The sequence below is a fragment of the Diachasma alloeum genome, unplaced genomic scaffold, assembly GCF_001412515.2.
Source record: "Diachasma alloeum isolate Michigan unplaced genomic scaffold, Dall2.0 Dall_scaffold_00327, whole genome shotgun sequence".
Lineage (NCBI taxonomy): Eukaryota > Metazoa > Arthropoda > Insecta > Hymenoptera > Braconidae > Diachasma > Diachasma alloeum.
Genome location: NW_021680466.1, coordinates 564,927 through 583,466, shown reverse-complemented (window position 1 = coordinate 583,466; position 18,540 = coordinate 564,927). Strand labels below are relative to the sequence as shown.

The 18,540-nt window shown below is 36.3% G+C and overlaps 2 protein-coding genes across 3 annotated transcripts in view; both read left to right on the top strand.

Moving 5' to 3' along the window:
* Positions 1-7,633: 7,633 nt before the first annotated feature.
* LOC107040305 (aminomethyltransferase, mitochondrial) lies at positions 7,634-13,030 on the top strand. 2 transcript variants are annotated; one of them, XM_015260335.2, is made up of 5 exons: positions 7,634-7,913; positions 9,226-9,530; positions 10,251-10,570; positions 12,478-12,560; positions 12,629-13,030. In XM_015260335.2, exons 1-5 carry the CDS (start codon positions 7,736-7,738, stop codon positions 12,964-12,966), a joined length of 1,224 nt encoding a protein of 407 aa, XP_015115821.1. In that variant the 5' UTR covers positions 7,634-7,735; the 3' UTR covers positions 12,967-13,030. The 2 variants fall into 2 exon arrangements, with proteins under 2 accessions (XP_015115821.1, XP_015115820.1); XM_015260334.2 differs by having other exon boundaries at positions 9,190-9,530.
* A 1,708-nt stretch (positions 13,031-14,738) lies between these two features.
* The window catches only part of LOC107040367 (neogenin), a 20,564-nt gene continuing 16,762 nt past the window's right edge, over positions 14,739-18,540 (top strand). The window contains exon 1 of the mRNA XM_015260432.2: positions 14,739-15,070. Within this exon, the coding sequence (XP_015115918.1) occupies positions 15,016-15,070 (55 nt within the window). The 5' untranslated portion in view covers positions 14,739-15,015. The remainder of the gene's footprint in view (positions 15,071-18,540) is intronic.

Sequence of the window (18,540 nt, the reverse complement as noted above, 5' to 3'; positions counted from 1 at the left end):
CCCCCTCCCTTCTCCCCACCACAAAATACCCAGCAAAAAAGTTAATGAATACAAATATCCCCTGCAGAGAATAAAAATTCATTAAAAAATTGTATTGAAGGAAAAGGAAAAAAGCTCAAGGAAGTCCCTCCCCCCCACTTCAACTAAATTCCACATACGCGTTTGTTCAAGTTCGTTCGCGAGATTCCAAGGAATTTTTTTTTGTTGAGAGAACTGCCGCCAGGTGTCACCCATCTGGACTTCTATCTTCATCGATTATCGATCGTAAAACATGGAAAATTGTTGTTTGAGGTTAATTTTTCGATGATGATGACGAAATTGAGGTTTGGGAATTGATATTTAAAATTGAAATTTTCAAAATGGATGAGTGACGCCTGACAATGTTCTCTGATAAACGGCGAACGTTAAGTTTCAGACTTCAGACTTTTACGTACAGTTAGTTACCAGTTTACTACAGCGCAAGTTATTGTTAATTTTTGATCAATATCATTCGTATTGGATGAATCGAGATTATCCATTCGATGGGCGATTGATATTGTGGTTAATGATATTTATTGAGTTTGATCAAAGTCCCCTTTTGGGCATACATACCGACGCATTGTGAGTCCCGCTGGTGACGTCAGTAATCCCATCGGGTCCATAACCTAAACAAACAAGAGCCATCCGTGAGATTTCAAGAGGAGAGAGCCATGAAACTGAAATTCTATTCTAGTCAAAAAACAAGGTACAAAGCCAGAAGGGCGTAAATCGGTACTTATTTTCAAAATGGCGGACAGCCGAGTAAAAAATTGATTAAAAAGTAAACGGATGGAGATCCAGAAGAGCAAATTCAACCACCTGAAAAAATAAGGTTATGTCACCCAAGATGGCGGCCATGCGGGACCATTCATTGAGACAAAAAATGAATTGAAGAACCGCGTTGACAACACAAAATAGCCTCTTTTACGTTTCGTCGTTCTCGAGCCGTTGAATGAAAGAATTCGACAAATCGATTCTTTTGAAGAGAAAACTCGAAAAAAATATATGGATTTGAAATAATGACATACTTTGAAGAAACGGATGTACGGTGCGAATGAATCTTTGAAAAAAAACTTCGGTTGTCCTTTGTTTTTATTGAGCGTACGATTCATGAGACGCTACCTCCCTCCGAAGACGCGGACATCGCTGGCCCCGCAGATGTCACTCCAAGTGACTTCTGTCGGTTGAACCACCAGATCAATGAGAAAACCGTTCGATGGTCCGCGATATTCACGCCTGTCGAATCAACTGAGGTCCGTTGACCTGCGATATACAATGATTATACACGAAGAAATATTACACTGACAATTAAAGGCGTATTTTCTAGATGATGGAAACAAAAAACAATGGCCATAACCTGAAACTGAAACAACTCTTTGAAAGCAACATCACGCATTCAGATATTTCTCCTACATCACCCCTTCTTCGTTTACAATAAAGAAATATATATCACACATATAATGACATATTTATGTACGCGAACAAAATTCATCATTTCTCTCATTTTTTTTCGCTAGATCACTTGAGTAAGACTTGTTCGAATATTTTTACACACTCCCCAAAACACAAACCCCTCCGAATATTCATATCTCGCAACTATTGTTAAAATATTTCCACTAAATTAAAAGAATACATAATAAACACGCGAACCGTTGAGATTAATAACTAAATCATAAACCCCGGAAAAACTGATTCTGTTTTAATTATCACCGTAAACCCGAATGCTTAAAAATGAATTATTGAATTAGTACTACGTAGTTGGAGTTGAAGCAGTGGGAGTTTGCAACTTGTCATTAATTAAGCGTTCATTGCATAATTAAAGAATGAAAAATACTCTTCATTTATGTTTAATTAAAAAAAGAAATTGCATTTGCAACTGCCTCCACCGCCGATGGTCAAGAAAATTTGGGCCCCCAGAGTGTTGATAAAAAATTAATGCCGTTGACTATCGGTGGTCGGACTTAACGTTATGTTTGCTAGTCACAATTGGTTTAAAAAAAACAACAACACGATGAAGCAAGCTAGATTAAAGCATAAATATTTTTGTTTTATTATCTAATTTGTAGTTTATAATGTTTCTCCGAATTTTAATAATTCCACGGGAAGCAGCGGTCTATTAGTTACTATTTCTTCAACATTTTATTTCGTTTCAGTGGAATGGATGGTAAAATAATGAGAACCGATTAGATTCGTTTTTTTTTAATTCTCGTGTGAAATGTGTTGAGAAAATGGCGCAGCCACCTCTGCTGCTACTACTACTACGACTACTAGTAATTTTACCACTAAAGGAAAACATAATTTTTATCGACTAAGGAAAGAAAAGTAGATTTATCCTAGATTATTAATTTCATTATCACTATGATTGTCATTATTATATTTATAGAAAACAAAGCCCCGTGTTGTCTTCTACGTATTTGTTCGCGTGTGTTTATTTTCCCCTTATTATTTTTTTTCTGTTATTGGATGTGATAATATCTAGTTTCGTGTGTCTTCTCGAGGGAAGATTGAAATTTAAAGAATTGTGCAAAATGTAAAATCTTTTAAATACGCTGGACATTGTCACACGAAATTTAACACGTGCATTTATATTGGAGAATAATGATGCCAATTATTGTTAATTATTACGTTTTATTTTGAATATTTCAGTTTAATTTTTAATATTGGAAAATATATTTTTGAGAAACAGGAAAAATAAATGTTCTGGGTGAAAATAAAAGATGCAAAAAAACTGATGATGAAAATTGTTGAATAAATTCCGATTAATGACGACTACTAGTTACGCAGTTAAACTTAGTTCATAAAAAATTTTTGAGGAGCTATTATTGTCTATAAAATAGTTATTCGCTATTCTCTTATTTCTCCATTTTTCTTTAAACTGATTCAAGCATTTTTCGTAATAAGGTTGTTATCAAGTGTTTCGAAATAGCATGATTTGTACAATTAGAGTAATATTGTTGACTGTTAATGTAAAAAAAAATGAAAAAGAAACAAAACAGAACAAATAAAACGTATATTGTGACGATGAGTCACGTGAATGTGCAATTTCGAATCAATTGATTGCAAAAGATATTGGAAAAATTTGCTAAAGTCATTGTTTCGTATGTATCCTTCGGTTACGATTGAGTTCACGCATTGACATGATGTTATGATTTAATATACAATATTATCACGATCTAGTTATGGATGCCGAACAACAATATTTCGAATAAGAAGAGTTGAAGACTTTTAAATACACGTGTGAAACAATTTCATAGGAAACCCTAGCGGATTCGGTAGACAATTGTATTGGAGTTCCAGTGAACTTTCTATCACGTTTTGGCCGATTCTATTGAAATGTTCCATGAAAAAGATTATAAAGAAAAAGTTAATGGAATTCGGTGTTTCTATACAATTTATTCTATTAAGATATTTTTTATTGATTTTTTTATTTCATATATTCTATAGAATTTTTTCGGTAAAATTTCCCAAGTTTTTTGTTTCAAGAACTTTTATAGAAAAAGTCATTAGAATTCGATGTTTCTATGCAACTTATTCTGGTGAAATATTTTCTATAGATTTTTTCTCATTTTCTATAGAATTTTTCATTTAATTTTCTTGATGAAAAGAGAAGAAAAATAGAATGAAAAAAAAAGTCGAAAATTTGAGCCACAGAAATTCTATAGAAAAAGTTGATAGAACTCGATGTTTCTATACAATTTATTCTACTGAAACATTTTCTGTAGAAAAGGAAAGAAAAATAGATTTTTAAAAATGGAGAATTTGAACCGAGAAAATTCTATAGAAAATATCTCAATAGAATAAGTTAAATAGAACAATGAAATTCCATTGACTTTTTCTATTGAATATGTCCTACTGAAGAAGCCAATAGAATCGGCTAAAAGCTAACAGACGATTCAATGGAAATCCAATAGAATTGTCTAGCAAATTCGCCAGGTGTTTCCACTAAATTTTTTCGTGCGTATATTTTTTTATTTCATTCGATTCAATAAATTTCTGTAAATTTTTCAGCACTTGGACTGATTGAAATTCATAGAGTTCGGAGCGCATAATATTGAATTTTGTAAATAGGTACTTCCAAAAAGAATGACAACTGAAAAAAATTGTTGAAAATTTCATGACGAGAGGACTTTTAAGAGATCTAGGCAAATGTTTAGGCTAACCTCAATCAATCATTATTGAAATTTAAGGAGAGAGTGTTTCGAGTGAGAGATTTTTTTTCCAGGAACAAAAAGGAAACCTAACGGTCATTGAGTAGAATTAGACTAAGGAGAGTGATTATGAAAGAACGAAAATTCACAAAAGAATGGTCTCTTGAGCTTCCAAGTTTCTCCAAATGGGGGCGTCATCTTATCTGCTGCCAAATTCACGTCTTTTAAAAAGCTTATAATTCTTTTGATACCTGGTGAATGATAAAAAATTATTAATTGTACAGAAGAAAATTATTGAAATTGTCTCGAGATGCTGAAAATGAAATATTCGATATTCTGTAAATAAGAGGGGCAATTTAACTAAATGAGGAGAAAAAAAATGTAGAAATTAAGGTTTTGATGCGTCTCGAGATAGTGAGGAAAGTGACGCCATCCTTGGACTGACTTTTTGCTCTGTATTAAAATTAAGATTTTAGAAATTAAATCGAGAGGGGAGTATTTAAAACTGTGAATGGCGTTTTCGAGAATCTAAAATTATTGAATGTGTGGAATTACCAAAAAAAAAAATGTGAAAAATTGTTTGGTGATTGCGTGAGGTGTGAGAGGGACAAAATTTTATTACCAAGTGGACTAGAAATCGCAATCGATGGGCATTATTAGAAGAAACAAAAAATACATTTCGGAGCGTCTTTTTGAATGAGAAAAATACGGTAAAAATATCCAAAAAGAGCGTCCAAATTGTACCTATTTTGATTTTACAAATGATTACGAGTTAATATTTATGCGACGACGACCCAATGATTTACTACAAAAAAATGTAATATTAAAGATTAACAGTTAATTTCACTGTCATATAATTGTAAAGCGAAAAAATAATAATTGAGGAGGGGATGAAAAATCGTAACAAAATTATGGCGTTGTATCTATATACGGAAGTGATGATATAATGTATTTGAGTCGTGATTATGTATAGTTAAGGCTTAAGTCGATAAGAGTGAAAAAAACACTGAAATACACACACACGAGAAAATTAACATTTTAGGCAAAAAAAATGCAAAAATTAATTATCGGTAACTATTAAGCTGGGAGCGATGGTTCTCCCGGTATAATCATTGTACATTGTATGTTGACAGGAGCGTTTCCCCTATGAAGAATCTTTTTTCCTGAAGATGTTTAAATGAAAATTAAATGTACGAAAAACCGATGGGAAAATGGCAGGAACAATGGGGAAATGGAATCGAAGAATTTTATTCGTTACACTTTGTATTTTCTTTCGCATTAAAAATTAGAATTCCACGGATCAAAACCTACAAATGAAAAATTGTTAATGAAGATGATCGACATATCGGAGAAATAAAAAAACCCAGATGACAAGAATTAAAATTTCATTCGCCAGAGTTCCTCTTCCCCATTCTTCTTGGTCTTTCTCTCTGAAAAAAAAACATTTCACAAGAAAGAAAGAAAATCAGAAAAAAATCCACTATCAATTTTCCCCTCCTTCCCCTATATGAATGAATGGATTTGCAAGGGAAAAAAATATGAATCCACCAAAAAAAACTGTAAGAGGGAAAAAAAATATCATCGATTTGTAAAAGAACGACTAAAAGTGAATTATTCGTCGGACTGTAGGGACATTTTTGCATTAATTGTGTAAACACGAGAACATTTATGATGTAAAAGGTATTTAAATAAAAAGAAAAAAAGTAAAATAAAAAAAATGTCAAAATTTTGTCTACTAACAACAAGATTACCGAGAGAAACTCAAATGACAAGATCGTTAATGATAATTTTCCTCAATCGTCCCGAATTGTTTCCCCCAATTATCACCATTTATTATTGTCATCCCGCAACTATTGTCAAAAAAAAACAACAACAAGAATCTAAAGAAAAAAATCATTACGTGGTACAATAAAGAATCGAATGGCCATTCGAATTCAAAAGAGTTTCGCATCTTTCAATTCATCCATCATCACATGCTCCATTCATTTTTCAATGAATTCCCAAAATAATTAAGGATATCCAAGAACTTTGTTCAAGTTAGCAACTTTTTTTCAAGCAACATTCAATTTTTGCCGAAAATCTTGCACTTCTCATACTTTTTTCGATTTTTCATTGTTGAATACATTTTTTCGGAAATTTCTTCAATGACTATTGTGAACAATATTATATTCAAGTTCACACTTGACTTTCGTTAGCCTAATCTCTGATGATCGCACGGCAACACTGTACATGTCTTATATAAACTCGTAGATTCGGTTCGAGTAGTCGAAATAATGAAAAAAAATTGGAAAATTTATGGGAGAAATTTCTAAGTATGCTGCATCATTGAGAATTCTTGCACATTTTCATCAGATCTCAGTTTCAAGAAAGAAAATAATGAAATTTGGATGTTTTTGTATCCCCTCAAGCTGTAACCTCCGAGATTACCCCACTCTCAACTAGGAAAATTTCCATGGCACTCAAAAAAATAATGAGCTATTGAGGAAAAACTTGTGGGTTATGAATTAAATCTTTCTTGAGAACACGTATAAGTTTCAGATTTTTTTCACATTTCATAAAAAAGTTATTTGAACAAATGATTCGGAAAATTATGAGTTTCGGGGAAATTACACCCTCACGCGCAGGCGCGTGATTTGAATGTCAGTGAGCATCATGGGAAAGGTATGGATTGGGCCATGCAACTGAGAGAGAGAAAACACTCGCCAGGTTTACCAACTCGAGACGCATTTTAATATTATTTCAATAATGAGAATAACATCCAATAAAAATTATTTGACACCCGTAAGTGATGAGAAAATCAATCAATCTGATAAATAAAATCAATATTCAAGAATGTTCAAAAGCCCACTTAAATAGTTATTGAAAATTGGAAAATTTCGTGCTCAACGATTGAATCAGGGCTCGAAAACAATAAGACCCCTTCCGTTTCACCACGCGGTGATCTACAGATGATACACCTTAATTTAATTACCTAATGTCGCAAAAAAAAAACTAAAGAGCATAACGGACAAAATCATATACGGTTATGTGTACGAGAAAACGATTTAAACACCATGAACTACTGGATTGAAGGTATGAGAATATACATCTCTTATGGACTCAATTTGTTAAATTTCATTTTTTAGAAAATAGTTTTCTCGAAAAAATGATCGGAAACTGAAGTTGATATTGCGCCTAAAAAATACTCTTGGTCTGTTCTATAAAATCTGAAGAGGATTTTCCCCAAAAAAAAATAGCCCAAGCTACTTGCATACCCTTAAAATGATTATAAAAAAAATTGATCACGTGAGTTTGAAAATACTAGATGATCCCCTCGCACTAATGGTTATCGACGTCTAGCTGACATGACCCTGGGGTCAGGCAGTGGAGTGAATCGATAAGACCCACCGAAACCTTTTCCCCCAGGCACAATAACAAACCGACAACATCGAGAGTTTATCTCGCGCCGAGTTTTATCCGAATGAATCCCTCTATGTGAAATCACTGCATATCGGGGACATTACACCATCGCCGAGTTTGAGAAAAAAAATCATTTCTCCCAGTAGAGGATCAGCTGTGTGAGAAGCAAGATGCTGAGATTCAGTCAGAAGTTCTGGCATGCGGCCAGAATCGGCGAAGTTCTTGACGGTAATGTGAGTTCTATTAATTTAGCCTGTAGTCATTTGAAATGCCATCGAAAGTGCGAGTATTCAACAGAGACGGACGCCAGGAAAACGTGTCTGTATGACTTTCATGTGGAGAACCATGGTAAGTACTTCAATTGTATCTCAAGAGGCCTCGGGAGTGGAAAAAAAATAAGGAAATATGAGAAAAATCTCAAAGATGGCCGAAAAAATTTGTTCTTTTCCTAGGAACTGAATGAAATGAGTTGGGGGTGATCCGAGGGCGTTGAAGGGTTTAAAGTAATGTTTAAAAATGCGAGGTGGGATCGTCGCCATCTTTGAGTCCCCTTGCGGCATGCGAAGGGAGTATCCAATATGGCGGCGCCGGCATCTCCCAACCACCTCGTGTTTTTGAACACTTTTTATAATTATTTATCACCTTTGGAGCATCTTTAACTCATTGCATCCAGTTCCTAAGAAGAGAACACAGATATCTTTCAGATTTTTTCGACCCCTTTTCACTGAGAATTCATGCCACCAAGTTTTCCGTGTATTGTAGTATTTTTTTTTGTCTCACGGCTTCTTACAATCAATTCAATAGCGAAGCGGTAAAACAGATGAAATTGATTTTGACTATTCACCAGTTTCCGATGAATATCTCGGAATATCACGGAGATGGCAAAATTTTGGTTAGTAACTTTCTTGTAGGGCGAATTGAGGGCTACTAAAAAGGTCATTACGAAATTTTCGTTATCTCCTTTAGATTCGGCGATATTCTTCCAAAAATCAGGCCTAAACCGATTTAATCCTTCACTCATGGCGTCGATACCATGCATTTACATATTGACATTTGGAAAAGATATTTGGAAAGTCAATGCAATTGCCTCTGCAGTGAACTATTTTATTTTATCATTTTTTCAATGCATTTATAATACTTTTTTTATATGAACAAAAGTTGTAGATGAAAATTTTACATCCAACAGATTCAATCATATTAAATCATCCGTTTATCGCCAAAATTTCCTCCAAAATTTTTGAAATTTTTACTGAAAACACTTCCATGATCCTTCTATCGAATGGGATAAGTTAAATTTCGATTTGTTGAATTTCTTCATTATAAATAAATTAAGCATGTTCGAAGATCTCGGCAATCAATTGTCGGCAAATATTGAAATTGGTGTAAAAAATTAGGAAATTCTCTACGAGTTTATTTCAAAGTTCAATACAGCCAATGCATTTTATTTCAATTTTTCTTTCGGTCGACTATTTTCTAGTTATCGTTCATTGAATAGCGAAGTTGACGCGCCGTAAGTCTCCGACCGTTGGGACAATCCGCGTTACATGGGCGCCGTACGTGAGGGGTTAAACCATTTTACCGCTCCACTACTGAATTCGGAAAACATTTGTTTCAAATCATCTAGGAAAAGTAGTCAATTTTGCCGGTTGGCTCCTGCCAGTACAATACAAAGACGCTATCGCAGTGTCCCACCAACATACACGCACCTCCGCGTCACTATTCGACGTCGGGCACATGTTGCAGACGAGAGTGTGGGGAAAAGACGCGGGAGAATTCTTGGAGAGTCTCACAACAGCTGATCTGAAGAATCTCAAATCCGGCGGAGCATCACTCACGATATTCACCAATGATAACGGTGGGATCCTTGATGATCTCATCATCACCAAAGACGGACAGGATCGTTATTTCGTGGTGTCCAATGCCGGAAGACGGAAAGAGGACATGGAACTTCTGAACCAACGGCTGGTAACGCCACACAAATAGAATACAAAATCCCAAATTACTAAGGCAAATCTCGCCGAAACAGGACTTTTTGGCGCCGATTTTTTTAACCCTACCGATTTTTTGGCGCCTTATGTCATCAATAACAAAACTTAAATATCTAAAAAAAACATTTTCATATTTTTACTATGCTTTTACTAAAAAGCATTATTATCATTTCAAATGATGTATTTTTCTCGTTTTCATATTTTTCTATATACTACCAAGAGGCTACGCCACCGGCTCGCTCCACTCGCTGACCGCCATATGACCCACATTATCCTTATTCTGACTCTTGTGATCCTTAATCTGACCTTTGTGACCGTTAAACTAATCCCTGTGACCCCTAATCCGACCCTTGTGACCCTTATCCTCACCCTCGCGACCCTTATTCTGATCTCGTGACCCTTATGACCTTTCTTCTGACCCTCGTACCCTTAATATGACCTTTATGACCTTCAACCTGACCAATGTGACCCTCAATCTAATCCCTGTGACCCTTAATCCGACCCTTGTGACCCTTACGACCCTTATTCTGACCCCTGGGGAAAGCAATTTCCCAGTATCGTACCCTTAGCACCGCCAGTGCTGGACACTCACACAGAATGTGCAGACTGTCCTCTTTTGTTTCATTGCAGAATCTGCACAGGTCATCGTCGGCTATGACCATCTTCAGCCAAAAAGTAACGTAGCGAAATCTTGCAGGACGAGTTCGTCAAACGAGGGAAGAAGATCCAGCTGGAGTACCTGGACCCTCTCGACCAGGGTCTGCTGGCTCTGCAGGGGCCAATGGCAGCGAAGGTTCTCCAGACCCTTGTGAAAATCGATTTAACCAAGTTGTTCTTCATGAACTCAGTGGAGACGCAGATCGCCAGCTGCAACGTGAGAATCACCAGGTGTGGGTACACGGGAGAAGATGGTTTCGAGATTTCTGTCAGGGGAAAGGATGCCAGGAGTTTAGCGGGGATGATTCTGCAGGCGGATGAGGTGAAATTGGCGGGATTGGGTCCAAGGGACAGTCTAAGGTAAGACGAGCTTGAAGCATTCGGTACAGCCCCCTGTTACACAGTGTTTTCAGTGTCCCTCATATTGAAGCCATTACAGATGGCGCGGAGAGTCATCTGACGGCTCCCCACTTTTCACAATTATCCCCCACTCTTTGACGGTTTTCGCGCTTTCGGAACCGTGAAGAAATGGAATTTGTTGGCATTAGACTGATAACCTGATGTGCAATTAGCGACTGCACAAGGAGGCATAATTATGTCAGTTTAATCTCACTTTCAAACCATACAATACGAGTTATTCCGGCGTTTCCTTTAAAACAGAGCAGAGAAATGGCGGCAGTTGGGAGAATGGACGGGGTCAGTCAGGTGTAATCCAGCGCCGCGTTGTGGCCGTTAGACACAGCCTCGATAATGCGGACACGCGTATTGTATAGGGGCATTGGATTCTGTGTCAGGGGGCTGGTTCGGTGCAAATGTTGGAATCGAATTGTCTGCATGATGATGAGCTTGACCAAGTCCTTGAACATTTGGTTAATCCAGTTGAGATTTTTTGACCGCTGTGGTATTTTATTTTGAAAAGATAACTGTGAGATTGCCTTTCAGCGATCGGTCGCCAATCTCTACATTTGTAATATTTTGTAATATTATTAGAAATTGAAAGTTTCTATTACTATGGTTTTATTATCTTACTTGAAATTTGAAAGTATTAAATTAATTCGTAATTTTAATTTTTTATTAACCATTGAGTAAATAATTCTAAATTTCATAAAAGGATTTTTCAATTACACATGTAATGGTCAAACTTGTGACCCCATTACTGGTTAACAGATTATTTCGGAATTTGAATATTCGATTGATGATTAATTTGGTAATTGAAAATTGCTGAGCGAGATTATCGGTTAACAGAAGCTAAATTTAACTTATTTTAAACACATGCGAAAGGTTCCGAGTTCAAATCCCGACCGGGTAGAATGGTGCGATCTAACCATTAAAAATCTTGATCATCATTGCAGTATACCTTAACCGGGTCAAAGCGATGTAAAATAACGATAAAAAAAACTTATTTTCAAATTGATGATTGTTCTGATCTCTGTTACCTTTATCACACAAATTTACGCGGGTTCTCCGCACTATCATCGGTAGATTATGGTGGAGGTAGGAGAGAATTTCGAGATTCCTCGGGGCGATGTATTGTCCCGACGAATCACTCTTCGCTGAGGTTCAGCATCGATAAGTCGCACTGGAAAAATAAAGTCTTGTTACGCTCTTTGAGTTTCTTTAATTGTTGTAAACATCAATTTTTTTTACTCTCACAGCATTTTGGCACCCTTTCCGAAATTTTTGACGTGCCGCCCCTTCGAAGACTCGGAATAAATAAAGCAAATTACACCGTTGAAAAGCTCATAGGCGATTTATATAATGTAACTAACGACACTTGTCCCGATTTGTCGTCCGATTTGTCGTCCCGTTCTCATTATAACGAATGTAAATCATTTAGAGGTAGTGGAGGGGGAAGTTCTGTCGTGTATAGATGCGCGGGGCGCTCGGTCTGATGTTTTGCTCAGTCGGTCAAAACTTTTCTTGGCCGATACGCTACCGCGTATCTCGATCCCCTCAAAATTTCAGCTCTCTATCTCAATTCTAAAACGCCCCCCAAGAGCCTTGTCTTTTCCCGTACTAGAACAAGGCGCGTATAGTTTTCCATGGGTGTCAGAATGGTAAAACTTTACTGTTTCTCACTTTCATTAATTTTTATCTCAATAATAATGCCGAAAAAATGAATGGTTTCAACAAAGTTTTTCACAATGAGAATTTAATTGTTGAGTAATTTATTCGGAATCGTCATAATCCTCTCATCTTCTTCGTTTTTTTTTTGCTTTTACCCTTAATCCCTGAAGTTTCAATATTTTCTCATCTTAAAACGACAGATTGGAGGCAGGATTATGTCTGTATGGCCACGACATCAATGAAGACACTACACCAATAGAAGCTGGACTAGCCTGGCTCGTCGGTAAGAATAATCCTCACGATTCCACTCCCCCAAATCGCTTCATGCATGACTGACACTTTTACTTGCAGCCAAACGACGCAGGGCAGAAGGCAACTTCACCGGCGCCGAGCGCATTTTGACGCAAATCAAAGTGGGCGTCATGAAGAAGCGAGTGGGTCTGATGCTCGGACAAGGTCCACCAGCCCGGGAAAACGCACCGATTCTGACCCTTGAAGGCGAGAGAGTTGGGGTTATCACGTCAGGAGGACCAAGCCCAACCCTAGGGAAACCAATAGCGATGGGCTATGTTCCTCCGGACCTCGCGCAGAACGGGGGAGGTGTCCTGGTGGAGGTGCGCGGGAAAACTTATAAAGCTACTCTCACGAAGATGCCGTTTGTCAAGGCCAACTACTTCACCGGAAAATGATGATATTCGCTCAGGCTTTTGTATGAATGTAATAAAGTTTTTGCAGTTTCATATGCCTTATTCACTAGAGCCCATTGAATCGTTGAAAAATTTCCGCGACAAAATAACCGACAATTTATCCGTTGACAATTTTCCCACTGACAACTGACACATCCATTATTCCCGAGGTACAAAATAGCCACCGACAAATTATCAAGAGGTTTCATTTAAGGTGTTTCGTGTGCAGATCACCGGGGGGTTAAACGGAAGGAGAGTCTTATTGTTCTCGAGCCCTTAGTCAATCGCTGAACACGAAATTTTCCAATTTCCAGTGACTATTTAAGTGTGCATTTGAACATTTTTTGAATATTGATTTTATTTATCAGATTGATTGATTTTTTTCTCATCACCTACGGGTGTCAAATAATTTTTTCTGTACTGCTTCTCACGATTTCTCGTCTGGGAATTGGTATTACATACTTCCCAAACTCGAANCACGAGTAAAAAGCCCCATCGCAAGCCGGAAAAATACTATTATTGGGGGTTATTCTAATTATTGAACTATTATTAAAATGCGTCTCGAGTTGGTAAACTTGTCGAGTGTTTTCTCTCTCTCAGTTCCATGGTCCAACCCATACTTTTCTCATGATGTTCACTGACATTCGAATCACGCGCCTGCGCGTGAGGGCGTAATTGCCTTGAAACTCATAATTTTCCGAATCATTTGTTCAAATAACTGTCTTATGAAATCTGAAAAAATTTGAAACCTATACGTGTTCTTAAGAAAAATTTGATTTATCACCCACTAGTTTTTCCTCAATAGTTCATTATTTTTTTGGGTGCCATGGAAATTTCCCTAATTGAGAGGGGGGTAACCTCGGAGGTTATAACTGGAGGGGTCACAAAACATCAAAATTTCATTTTTTTTTCTTGAAACTGAGATCTGAAGAAAATGTGCAAGAATTCTCAATGATCCAGCATACTTAGAAATTTCTCTCATGTTCCAATTTCTTTTCCATCATTTTGACTTTTTAATCTTAAATTTCATCCTCTTCTAGAGGAATTTCATCCACTTCAGAATGGTGAGATCTAACCATTTTAAAGTCTTGATCATCATCGCAATATACTCAACCGAGTCGAAGCGATGTAAAATAACAATAAAAAAGAGGGTAGAACCAGGCTATTCTTTACTTAGGCAGATAAATCTTCGAGTTTGAACGAGTGATTGAATGCAAAAATTTCAAATTTACACATGTTATAAATTACCGCCGGAATTTTCTGCGTAATTCACCTGAGAGAGGTGATATCTATTTACCTGTTTCGGTAGAAAACCCTGTTGTCAACAGGCTCCTCTAACTACCGACAGCCAATGCACGATCATGTCATATTATTGACAATTTGACAATTACAAAACAAATACCGCTTGTAAAAAACAAAGCGAATGGTTATACCGGCAGAAGGTAAGGGAGATCTCTCCTTTGCCACATGCAGGATAATTACCTGCAGTCGGCAATGCAAGTTTCACCTACCTGCAGAATTATCAATTGTTGGTGTGTTACCAGCAGTCGATATTTTTATATTTATGATGCAATTTGAAAAAGTAATTGACTGTAATAAAAATTAATTTAAAAAAATGAAAATTCAGAAAAATTAGTACTTTTTAATTGCAATGAATTTTCCATTGGGTATTCTAGTTCGTCCTGCCCCCACCAGAGCTAAAAAAAAAATGTCCGGACAGACGCTTGTCTCAATATGGCGTCAATAGTGTCTGATCGTGTTCTCGAGACTCAGTTGCACTTCATCCCACACTCCACGATGTTGTGTACCCCCAATATTTCCCTCAATTCCCCTTGAAATACCGATAAAATCCATCGGATATGATCAAACAGACATTTAAAAAATTTCCTCTCCAGTGAAAATTACCAAAAAAAGCCGGAAAAATGAAGTTGAAGTGGATTTTTACGGCGAAATGAGTGAAAGTGGAGGGGTGAATTTTCTTTGAAGCAAAAAAATCGTACAACTAGGATCCGAGTTTCTGCTATCTGATATCAACTGTTTTATCAATTCACCATGGATTACTTCCCCAGAGTTATCATTCTACTGTTGTCAGGAGTCGCTGGAGGGGGTGAGTACTGAGATTACAATTGTAAACAATTTTCACCGGTAAATGCAACGAATCGAATTACTCGCGAGTTTTATTATCTCTTCATCAATTTTATCAGTTAAAAATCGAGAAACGATTAGAATTATCAATTCCTCAGGATTAATGTTTTTAAATTCAATTTAGAAATGAGTTGAAGATTCAATTTTTTTTATTATTTATTATTTTTTAAAATGTCATCATTTTATCATTTACTTATAAAACGAGTAATGACGATCATGTCAGTCATTATCATTTGTATTATGAATAAAAAATTCTGATTAGAACAAAAACTCATGAAGTTTTTGTCGTTAACAAAAAAAAATAGAGGGGAATGATTATTTCATGTGTATGAGTTGATTAAATTTTCATTAGTCTCCGAAGTTTTTTCCTCATCGAGGAGAGAAGAAACTTCAGTTGGAAAAATAATTTTCCGGTTGTTTTTTTCTTTTTCGTTCACAATGAATCTTTGATGATCCCGTCTGGATTGCGGGGGACGACGAACTTTTGTAATTTTTTCGTTTACGATATTGTCGAGCGGCGAAGGGGGTCGAGGGAGGGGGGGGGGGGGTGATGTTCCTTGGAGTCCCAGTGGGTATAAAATTTCAGCACTATTGATGCACTGGATGCACATTGCGCCATGCGGGATGACTAAGGGTATGTTTCCGTGAAATCGATTTCCACCCCCTGTTCACCCCCTTCCAAATGTACACAACAGAAAGACAGAAGGTGTTTTGAAACAGAAATGAAAGTATTTGTATCGAGCGGAATAACTGGTGAAGGGGGATAGGGGAGCCCCAATGACGACTGGGAATATTTCCGGGCCTATTTTCATATTCGATTAATCAATAAACCTGGAGATGAAACAAATGATGGATTTAATCAATTGGATTCACCGTCTCAATTCACCTTATTTCTTAATACAATTGAAAGATAACTGAGCGAAATATCTTTGTCATTGCGTACTTCAATTAATCATAATTACCGGCAATCGAGTTTGTTGTTGATTATTATGGAAATATAGCCGAGGGGTGGGTTTTTTTTTAATCGCCATGTCCTGAATGATTGGTGGATGTTTAAATGTCTTCACGTTGCTAGTGCATACATACCTAGTTAATCGGGCTTTTTGTTTTTCATTTTTATTCAAGCACTGAACAAATTCATTAGCAAGTGTTTTATTCAGCCAATGTTTCTCGCTGAGTATTAACGCTCAACAATACCTCTATATTCAATAATTAATCATTCGTCATTGAATGGAATTTTGAAGAAATAATGCTATCATTGGTTGACATCACAATCCAAAAATTCAATTGATTAATTATTCTCCATCCTCTTGATCCCAAATGATCATCTTCTAATATAAAAAATGTCAACACCTCAATGATGAAATTTTTATCATAATTTCTCTGGAGACATCCAATCTCCAATGACAATTCAAAATTTTTCATTATTCATTTTCATATTCGATTAATCAATAAACCTGAAGATGAAACCAATAATGGATTTAGTGAATTGAATTCACCGTCTCAATTCACCTTACTTCTTAATACAATTGAGAAATAACTGAGCGAAATATCTTCGTCATTGCGAACCTCAATTAATCATAATTACCGTCAATCGAGTTTGTTGCTAATTATTATGGAAATATAGCCGAGGGGTGGCGCCTACCAATTTAAAAAATCGCCATGTCCTGAATGATTGGTGGATGTTTATTTAAATGTCTTCACGTTGCTAGTGCATACATATCTAGTTAATCGGGCTTTTTGTTTTTCATTTTTATTCAAGCACTGAACAAATTCATTAGCAAGTGTTTTATTCAGCCAATGTTTCTCGCTGACTATTAACGCTCAACCATACCTCTATATACAATAATTAATCATTCGTCATTGAGTGGAATTTTGAAGAAATAATGCTATCATTGGTTAACAACACAATCCAACAATTCAATTGATTAATTATTCTCCATCCTCTTGATCCCAAATGATCATCTTCTAATATAAAAAATGTCAACACCTCAATGATGAAATTTTTATCATAATTTCTCTGGAGACATCCAATCTTCACTGACAATTCAAAATTTTTCATTATTCATTTTCATATTCGATTAATCAATAAACCTGAAGATGAAACCAATAATGGATTTAGTGAATTGAATTCACCGTCTCAATTCACCTTACTTCTTAATACAATTGAGAAATAACTGAGCGAAATATCTTCGTCATTGCGAACCTCAATTAATCATAATTACCGTCAATCGAGTTTGTTGCTAATTATTATGGAAATATAGCCGAGGGGTGGCGCCTACCAATTTAAAAAATCGCCATGTCCTGAATGATTGGTGGATGTTTATTTAAATGTCTTCACGTTGCTAGTGCATACTATCTAGTTAATCGGGCTTTTTGTTTTTCATTTTTATTCAAGCACTGAACAAATTCATTAGCAAGTGTTTTATTCAGCCAATGTCTCTCGCTGACTATTAACGCTCAACCACACCTCTATATACAATAATTAATCATTCGTCATTGAGTGGAATTTTGAAGAAATAATGCTATCATTGGTTAACAACACAATCCAACAATTCAATTGATTAATTATTCTCCATCCTTTTGATCCCAAATGATCATCTCCGAATGTAAAATACTGATGCAGTTTCATGATATGAAGTACATCAAATAGTAATCGCGAGTGCAGAAATAAACAAGAATTCAACAATTTTCCGCAATTTTTTTTCTCCCTTTTTCATTCCGCTTGTGATCACTCATCGCAACAATGAGTAACAATGAGCGAGGGGGTGACATATCTCAAATGGGGGAGGTGTTTCCAATCGTCTGAAAATCCCCGGGAGCACGTTGCATCTGCAATAAAACCGCCTCACCCCTCAGCATTTGGCGATAAATCGACCAAAAGGGAATAGAAAATTCTGATGAGGATTCTGGGGCGGCTAAAGCCTCCACACGACACTATACCCGGCACATTAATCCTCCCCTGAATAAATTTCTCAGGTCTCCTTTTTTCCTTGAGATTTAATCTTTCTGGGGTAATCGAAAAAAAAATGAATTTTGTGAATATAAATAATTGAAATGGAGTTTTTTATTCATGGGTTTCGGACTGAATGGGATATCAGCGGCCGGATCTCGCCGCGAGGAAGACCAATTCGAGTTTAGATTGAGATCAGACCTTGAGAATTGATGAAAAAAAATCTTTGAAAAAAATTTCCAAATTTCGATCTTGTTTTATTTCTTTTCGATTCCTAAAATATTTTCTTTTTGCTATTCTTCTATTTTTCTTTGAAATTCCGAACATCTGAGGGTTTTGCCGCTTTTACAGGTGTCCCTGGAGCCCGAGGGATATATCCCCTATCTAATATACAACCGGAAGTACCCCGAGACCCCATTTTTTTTATCAGGATCTTGTTTTTTCTGTAAATAATCATGAAAGAAAAATACAAAAAAAAA

Bases quoted from the DNA above. Each gene is read 5' to 3' on its own strand.
- LOC107040305 (XM_015260334.2), top strand. From the start codon at position 7,736: ATGCTGAGATTCAGTCAGAAGTTCTGGCATGCGGCCAGAATCGGCGAA. The intron at 9,531-10,250 runs GTAACGCCACAC...GAAATCTTGCAG, and splicing joins AACTTCTGAACCAACGGCTG to GACGAGTTCGTCAAACGAGG. The intron at 12,561-12,628 runs GTAAGAATAATC...TTTTACTTGCAG, and splicing joins TGGACTAGCCTGGCTCGTCG to CCAAACGACGCAGGGCAGAA.